A 9,584-nucleotide genomic window follows, 5' to 3' on the forward strand; every position below is an offset into this window, starting at 1 on the left:
AAATAAATAATTTAAAAAATTATTAAAATTAAAAATAACTCAAGCATTTCCTCCATTAAAAGAGAAAGCAATAGCTAAGGGGCCACGCTTTTTCCACTCCTTATTTTGCTTACACACTCCATATTAAAGTGTTTTGACTGTATCGTCCCTTATGTGGCCCACCATTTGGCATTATTCTCTTTCTTCTTTAATTCTTTCTCTTTTTCTTTTCTTTTTCTTTCCTCATGGATCTCAATTTTCTTCTTCTCATCTTTCCCTTGCTATTCCTCTTGTTCCATTTTTTGCTTCAAACAAGCCTTCTCAGTATGTGTAGACTCTAGAAGGAGGATTGATCAAAAAGAGATTAAGCCAAAAATCCCAAAACTTTAATTAAAAGACGAAGCACCGAGTAACGAATGCGTAGAACTCGAGCTAGCAATCGCATTCATAGAACCAAAAGAAAAAGGACCACCACACGACATTTATCATTTGCTAGCTCCTATAAACAGATAATTGACGAATCCCGTTGAAGCAGTTTGCAAACACTGGGTTTAATGACCACGAGGGAGATCGGAGTCGCAGGACATTGATACACGTCATCGAACAATACGAGGACGTCTACGATTCGGTCACCACTTGTCCCCTTACTAGATCCTAGCATAGGGACTCTACCCTCCTCCTCTCCAAGTGGCTTTCTATCGAAGCTCACTTTCGCCCGTTCCCTCCCACCAGCAAGAACGTCAACGAGCTCGGTTGGGCTCACAGCAGCTCGGCTCGGGGTCAGCCATGTCATCCTCACTTATGCCACGCTAATCCTCCCCGGTTGAGGAGGAACGTGGAAGTGAACGGCAAAGGGGAATGAGTGGAGATGAGGGGGATGGTGTGGGGATTGGAGGAGTTAGCAAGGGGAATCAGGGAGAGTTGGACGTCATGTTGATGAGCACATGTTCTTAGATGCAGAGGAGGGGATGGGGTTGGGAAGATGCTGCCGGGTTGTGCAGAGAGAGTGTCCCTTTCTATTTTAAAATTGCTTAAATGTAGCTGATAATGAAGTTGCGAATGGTGAAGAGCAGACAATAACGCCAACAAGTTCAGTTGACATTTTCTGTCATATTCTACTCTTCCTTTTGAGCTTTTGTTAGGGACTCACATGAAGCATTTGAATGTTTTTTGAGAAAAAAAGGGAGAGAATGAGACACCAAAGGCATGTTTGAAGCAAAAAAAAAGGGAATAGAAAGAAACGGGATTGTCGACAAAACACTAAAGGCATGGAAAGATGAGAAGGGGAGGAAGGTGGGACCCGTGAAAAAGAGAAGCAAATAATGCTAAAAGGTAGGCCATATAAGGGACAATATGATAAAAATATTATGATAGAAAGTGTCTAAGTGGAAAATCGCAACCCTAATTAAAACTTGTAAAGCATTTGTAATATTAAGGAGTGACGGGAAAAAAAAAAAACTAACCTGAACAGTTGGTATGTGTTTGTTGCCTTTTTAAGATATGATGGAAATCAAAATAAATTTGGTAAAGATATTAGCTTGTGTTCACTTCAATGAAAATAAATTTAAAAATTGACTTCTATTCTTCAAAAAATTAGACGGTGGTGTGTACATGTATTTTCTTATTATTATACTTTGATGACAACCTCTCCTAAGTTCAATGTATAATCAATATTATAGTGAACACTGAATTTTAATTGGCTTATTGACATTAAACAAGCCTTTATGACTTTACAATAGGGATTTTTGGATTGCCATTTTCTTTTAGAGACAATATTAGGCTGCTTTGGTGTTTTTTATTCAAGTACACATGACTGGGCAAGAAGAAGCAAGGAGAGAACAAAAGAAATAAAAAACAAAATAAATAAAAATCAAAAAATGAAATATTATTAAAAATTATCCACGTTAATATCGACCGGACAGTCGGTATCCATGTTAGTGTTGGTTAGCCAAATTTGGTAATATGGACTGAATTAATATAATTGTAAAAATTCATGAATGAATTGACAAAACAAAAATGTTTAGAATTAAATTGACAAAATTGCAAAATATTTTGACCTTTTTGATCACTTTTTCCTGATGATAGAACACGATTTATTAATTATGGCGTGAGCTATGGGACGGTGGGGTTTGGCAAGATGAGACTGTCATGCCAGATCCAATGGTGGACATCAATTTATCTTTGATCGCAGGGTTGAGATGCTTTGTCATCCAACGATTGACATCAATTTGCAATAAGTGAGCACACGACATTCGGGAAAGCATTACGCTACATATCTAAGGCAAATAAAATCAATTCACCACCAGTCTTGTATTCCATCTACTACTTTACGCTTTCAATTATTAGTTCAGTTATCACGTCATTTTTGTGTCATTAGCTATCACGTTAAGTTCGGTAAAGAAAAAGGACAATTAAAAGCTGTTATATCACTCACATATAATTTGTAAAAAATTTGCAATTAAGCCATGTACAAGGACAAATTAATTCAAATTCTGTAAATCAAATTAAATCTTAACGTTTTTAGGTTGTGTAATAAAATCATAAAATTTATTTAAAATATTATTAAGTACTTCACATTATCTCCTCTAATTTAAGCGACAAAGTCCAATGTAGTCTTTTCAATATATATATATTTATATATATATATATATATATAATATTATGACAGCTGAAATTGATGGTGCGCCTAACTATTTATTTATTTTTAAATGTAAGATCTTAAAGCTCTCATTTTGTGGTCTTTCCTCTAGCTCCCATGGGATAGTGGCACACTAATCAGCACGAGGACGTAGGACCAAAAGAAAATTGAATCCTTAAGGCGAACTAAATTATAGCTGATTAGTGTTAAAAGCAATCCTTATCTATTGGTTGACAATATGGAGGGCTGATCATTAACAGAGACTTTAGCATATTTCTTGAAGTAATTTCTCCACCACCACTTCGCCTCCCTCCACCTCGGCACCCGGCAACCGCGCAAGCCTTCCACACGCCCCCTCACCATCGCCGCCTTGAAGAACCCGCCCCTCCCCGATCACAAGCTCCACGCTGCCGTCATTGGCAGCGGGCCGGCTGGGTCCTCCGCCGTCGAGTCCCTCGCCTCGGGCGGCGTTGAGACCTTCCTATCGAGCGCAGCCCCTCCTCCGCCAAGCCCTGCGGCGGCACCATCCCGCTCTGCATGCTAGACGAGTTCAACCTCCCGCCCAGCCTTGTCGACCGCCACGTCACTGAGATGAGGGTCATCACGCCATCGAACATCACCGTCGACTTCGGGAAGACCTTGAGGCCGCACGAGTTCATCGCCGTGCTCCGCCGCGAGGTCCTCGACTCCTTCCTCTGCTCGCACGCGGAGTCCAGCGGCACGGAGCTCATCACCGGCCTGGTGACGTATCTGGAGCTCCCTCGCTCCTCCTCCTCCCCGTACGTCGTCCACTACACGAGCGGTGGATCGAAGCGGAGCCTACCAGTGGACGTCGTGGTCGGGGCAAGTAAAGTGGATTCTGATTGGTGGAGGCGAACTAAATGATCAGCCCTCCATATTTACTAGATTGGAAACAACCTTGTTGCAGAGTTTCTTTAAACTCCCTAATCTAAGATTAGTCGACGTTAGGCCCCACAAAACACAAAATGCACCAGCAATCTAACTTTTTGTGCTGTGATTCTACGGATCTATGTGTACTTTTTTTTTTTAATAATAGAAACTTCAAATGACTTGTGCAATTTCTACACAGTTTGTTTTCTGAAATATAAATGATCTAAAAAGGGCATTTCTTAAAAATGATCCTTTATATCAATTGCATAAACGAATGAACATGTGTCAAATTGTGAATGATTGAAAGTAAAAAAAATATACATATAATATCAGTTGTTTAAATGACAGTCTTTAAGCCTCTGAATATTTCCTCTGTACTCTTATACACTTATCTTTATCTTGAAGTACAGCTCAAAAGGGAAAGAAAATTCCACAAAGTGGATATTTGCGTGTCAGCTCATGCCCATGCATCTTTCACACAATTAGGCTCAAGTTGCAACTTGCAATCAATGCAGAACATCGAGACAAAGTACCCCAAAACTGTATAAATATAAGAGCCCCGTACCAATTCAAATGCAAGCCAACTAAAGCAACGCCACACACGCGTACGAGAGAGAGAGAGAGAGAGAGAGAGAGAGAGAGAGAGACGGAACTCACGGGTGAGATGGAAGTCGTGCAAGTACTGCACATGAATGGAGGAATGGGAGAAACAAGTTATGCTAACAACTCATTGCTTCCGGTACATCTCTCATTGCCCCCCTGTGGGCTCCGCAAATCTTGGATTAATCTGCATTTAATGTTTGATTATTTCAATCTTATGTGCACCATAACATGATTTCTTCATTTTATAGCAAACTAGGATTTTTTTTTTTTTTTGTTTTACCAAGATTTGAAATTCTATATGCATGAAGAAGCCAATTTACCATGCCCTTTGAGATTATTTTACTTATTATTCAATAATTGAACTTATGACCCTAATTCCTAGATACACTTTTCAATCAACAAGATTTCTCTTGAAAAAGAATGTACACTAGAGGCTATATGAGAGTACTAGATCTTGCAAAATCAATGCAATATTGGACAAACCCTTTCCGATGATCTAATTTGAATTCACAAAGAAATTGCATGGAATCTGCAATATTATTTCATTTTATTTGACTGCCGGCGGATATATCGCTGGATATATTGGCTAGTTTTGGGATTTATTACTTTATATATGAAAAATTAAAGACTTTATATATGAAAAATTAAAGACACGAATTTTTTTCTTTATATTGAGTGAATGCGCTCCTTTCTTTTTGTAGAGAAAAGTGATATCGATGACGAAACCCATAATGGAGGCAGCCATCACAGCTCTCTTCTCCACTGTTGCTGCCACCTTACCGACGAGCCTTGCCATTGCGGACTTGGGTTGTTCCACCGGTCCCAATGCTCTTTTCGCTGTGTCCGAGATCATCAACATCGTGATTGATCTCTGCAAGGCAATGAAGCACGAGCTGCCGGAGTTCCAAGTGTTCTTGAACGATCTCCCAGGGAACGACTTCAACACCCTCTTCAGCAGCTTCTTGCCAAGATTCCAAGGGAAGCTGAGCGAGCAATTGAAGAGCAAGTATGGAGTGTCAGCAACGTTGCCGTGCTTCGTCAATGGCGTTCCTGGTTCATTCTATGGAAGATTGTTCGCTCGAGAGAGCCTGCACTTGATTCATTCTTCGTATAGCCTCATGTGGCTATCTCAGGTAATTTTTTGTCTCAGTTTGTAAACCTAATGGGAAATATATGTCGAGAAACACTATTTTTATCATTGTTATTATTGTTGTTTTCTGGAAACTTTTGTCTAACCCTTTTTTAAGGGTAGAGTCAAGCAAATAATAGTCGAGACACCCAAAAGGTCTATTTTGGGGTTCTAGGAAATTTATACTCTTTTATGAAGAAACGAGGGGTGTGCTTGGAAATCAAACTCGCTCACTTTTTTTCTCTCTCCCTCCCTCCCTCCCTCCTCAGGTCCCACAAGGACTAGAGGGAAACAAAGGCAACATATACATGGCGAGATCGAGCCCTCCTAAGGTGCTTAGGGCATACTACGAGCAATTTCAGAGGGACTTCTCGACTTTCTTGGAATGTCGTGGGCAAGAGTTACTGGTGGGAGGACGTATGGTGTTGACCCTCTTGGGTCGAAGAAGTGACGATCCTTCAAGTAAAGAGTGTTGTTACATTTGGGAGCTCTTAGCTATTGCTCTCAGTCAGATGGTCTCAGAGGTAACAAATAAAATATCAAAATAGCACTTGAATCGTCATGGACACATTAAGTTAAATTGGAGGTTAGTTTTGTTAGCTCTCGTGAATAATTTATATCACATAAAAAATTGGCACATCCTACCAGGCCGGTGAAATTTGCCGAGTCCCTTGGGAATAATTTTTGTTTCTGCACTCAGTAAAATCAAACATAATCTTTGATTATGTTAGATAACATCAAGAATTTTCTTGCAAACCTATAGTTAAGATTTGCACATGAATTCTCTGATCGAAAGCAAAATTCCAATCTGAAAATCTTACAAGAATAATCCCATTTCTCTTGCTTAGGAATGTATTCGAGAAAATCAAGGGAAAATTGCAAAAAAAAAAAATGTTCCAAACTTATTACACTTGTGCCATTTAAGTTCTATACTTTTCAATTTAGTCAATTTAATCCTAAACATTTTAATTGTGTCAATTTAGTCATAAACCTTTTGCATATATACAATTTAGTCCTAATTTTTTAAAATGATTTGCCAATTTAATCCTTCCGGCTAATTATGACTATAAATCGTTGACGTAGCGATCTATCAAACACCAACTATGCTAAATAACACGGCTAGCGTTAAAGTGAACGCTTTTTATAATTTTTTTTTTCTTTTTTCACTCGATTGGTCATTGCTAGTCTTCAGGGATGGCTAATGGAGGTTGCCAGCCCGAGGTGACGATTACCCTAGCAAGGTTTCTCCCTCACTAGCCTCAAGCAAGGGTCCCCATCATTGACCTCTGGCAAGCGCAACCCTTACCTAGGCAAGGGTCATGCCCGTGGAGGGAAAAAGGGGGAAAAGTAAAAGAAAAGGAAAGGAAAAAAGAAGAAGAAGAAAAAACTTAAGAAAATTAATAAAATCGTCGACATTAAGATAGCTAGTGCTGATTAGATCGCCACGTTAGCGATTTCCGCCCAAAATAGCTAGAGTAACTAAATTGATAAATTGTCAAAAAGATTTAGGATTGAACTAGCAGATTGAAAAATTTATTACTAAATTAGCTAATCATTAAAAAGCTTATGTTTAAATTGGCAAAATTAAAAGATTTATGACTAAATTATAATAAGTATAATGGGTTTTGACTTTTTGCTAATTTCCCAGAAAATCAGAGAATGAGAGATAAAATTATGAGGTGCTTCGAGCGCACTCTTATTCCCTCGTTAGGCTAGTGTAGACTTTATTAAAATGGAATCAACATTTACATGATAAGAAACTTCATGTATTATCATTGTGCAATAATAACATAGACAAGTAACTGTGAATTTTGTTATGATATTACGGTAACAGCTAATGTTTTTGCAGTTGTCACTTCTTTGGTTGGAAAATCTAAAATTCTACATTTGCACTAATCCAGGGACTTGTAGAAGAACAGCAACTAGACTCCTTCAACATCCCTCAGTACACACCCTCACCAAAAGAAGTACAAGGGATGGTCCAAAAGCAAGGGTCATTCTCAATTGATTGCTTGGAAGCATCCGAAGTGAATTGGAGTATACTTGCCACCAATTCTGACTCTGATATTGTCTTGAAGGATGGGGGACACAATTTGGCCCAATGCATGAGAGCTGTGGCCGAGCCCTTGCTTATTTATCACTTTGGTAAAGAGATTATTGATGAGGTCTTTAAGAGGTATGAGGCTCTACTTGCTGATCGCATGTCCAAGGAGAAGAATGCATTCGTCAATGTCGTCATTTCGCTAAAGAAAATCACCTAGATGAATTGCCAAGAAATTACGAATAATTACTTTGCAGATATATGTACTATATGGTGAAGTTGGAATACCAATGTCATAGGTGCGTTCATAATTATTTGAAGAAGGCGTGCCTGTCTTACTTGTATTACTTCTTATGTCTTATCTTGAGTAAAGAACAAGAGACTTGCAAGTTGAAGGGCTTGACATTTGAGATTTAATTTAAAGATTTTCCTTTCCCCCAATTTTCCATATCTCTTGAGATGTTGCATCTAATTTAGTGACTCTTCATATTTTCTCAGTTGGCTCTATAGTTTTTATCTTCACACAATCCCATTGATCCGCACGGTGCATGGATCGATCCCCTCACCATGCTTGAGTCAAATTTCAAATACCGCGTACGAAAAATTGAGCAGAGGACGGGATATGCGATCACCAGACCTTGACACGAGAAAGAGAGATTGAGAGGATCGATCTTTCTGACGGAGTCACGAGATTTTGGCACGTCCGAGAGGAGGAGCAGGAGGGGGAGGAGGATGGGGGGTGATAAAGCGACACGTGGGTGACGGAAGCGGAGGGCCGCGCGAACGGACGGTGTCGGGATCAGCGAGGAGGGGTAGTAGGAGTGGGGACCACACGACAGGGGACAGCCGGCGACCCACGAGGTTGTCCGCTTACTGCCAAAACTCTACTTTCTCTCTCCTTGCGGTAGGTTCCAAGATTCCACGGCAAGGCCCATTTGCTCCTGCTGACTTCCAAAGCTGCCGACTGATGAATTGATGGTACATCGCCAATGCCCATCTTATCCAAATTGGGAAAAATAAAAATTCATCTTATAGTAAAATTGACATACCATTCGAGGGAGCTGAGTTTCTAAACAACAAGAATACTAAGCTTGGTACAAAAGAAGGCAATTAAAGTGCTTGAGGACTTTACAAACCTCCATATCGAGCCTGGGATAGGTAAAAGAAAAAATTATCTCTTCAATGCACCTGCGCAAGGACCCTTGCATGTGCTGCACAGAAGAGCCAGTATCTGTCAGAGAGCTTGCATAAAGGGGTCTAGTTTCCTGAAGCATACAACGCTTTTATCTAGCTTGATCATGAAAATGCAACTTGTTAACCCAATAGGGATAGTTTGCCTCAGTAGTAATTCCAGAAAAAGAAAAACAGGGAGATCATGTTAGATGCCGTGACACAGCCAGATTTTCTAGAATTTGAATGGAGTCAGTAGTTCCATTCGAGGAATCAGAAGCTGGATGGAGTCTAGAGACAATAGCGACAGCATAACAAACATCTCAAGTTTCTCTTGATAGAAAGAAAGACAATTGAAATTTAATTGTTTATCAGCATGCACATGCATGCTCACTTCATGCGTTCACAGACTCACATGCGAAGTTATGCAAATGAACAAAATGACCCAGCAAACCCCCTCAAATTTTTATACATTCATCAGGAATCATTTCCAGGATTTTCTCATATTTCTCCTCAGTCGATAGTATATTTTGGTTCAAAAGCACTTTTCCCTCAAAGAAATCCCTCAAAACATCTGTTTATGATCTCTTGCAAAGGTGAAACTTGTTTAGAAATTGATCTGGGGGTAGAAAAGAGAAGGAGAACGGGAAGAGGATCTACTTTAAAGGAAGAGAAAGACAAACAATGAATTAGGGGGCTTCACAGTGGTGAAGGTAAATACCACATCAGAATTTCAATCTTGGCTATCATCGAGTAGGCAGATATAGTAGTCTCCCGCTCCTAAAATGAGTGAGGATGGATAAAAGGCTCGCTAAAGAACTAGCACGTCTTATGGCATTGTACTCAAACCACAGGCTAACTCTGTACCTCCAGTTGGGTACAGTGCCGCTATTTTCATCAAAGTATAGGCTATTGGTGTTTTATTATTACTGGAAAATTGCACAATCATTCTAAATAAACTAATTTAATCTTAATTCTTTGAGGAAAATTGTCAAGTCCTTTCGATGATAATGTGATGTGGACTAAGGTTACAATGAAACGACGCTTTTCTTTGTTGAAATTACTAGCGTCTTTGCTTAGTTGGGCGGCTAAGCTGAAGCTCCAAATCACTAAATCTCTAGCTCTAACACTTG

The 9,584-nt window shown here is 39.6% G+C and overlaps 1 protein-coding gene across 1 annotated transcript; it reads left to right on the plus strand.

The window, feature by feature from the left end:
• The first annotated feature begins 4,168 nt into the window (after window positions 1-4,168).
• Window positions 4,169-7,543, plus strand: LOC120295326 (salicylate carboxymethyltransferase-like). Its single transcript, XM_039316348.1, has 4 exons — window positions 4,169-4,247; window positions 4,813-5,244; window positions 5,510-5,764; window positions 7,142-7,543. The coding sequence occupies exons 1-4, from the start codon at window positions 4,173-4,175 to the stop codon at window positions 7,499-7,501; spliced, it is 1,122 nt and encodes a 373-aa protein (XP_039172282.1). The 5' UTR covers window positions 4,169-4,172; the 3' UTR covers window positions 7,502-7,543.
• Window positions 7,544-9,584: the final 2,041 nt, after the last annotated feature.

Source organism: Eucalyptus grandis, chromosome 7 (genome assembly GCF_016545825.1).
Source record: "Eucalyptus grandis isolate ANBG69807.140 chromosome 7, ASM1654582v1, whole genome shotgun sequence".
Taxonomy (NCBI): Eukaryota; Viridiplantae; Streptophyta; class Magnoliopsida; order Myrtales; family Myrtaceae; genus Eucalyptus; species Eucalyptus grandis.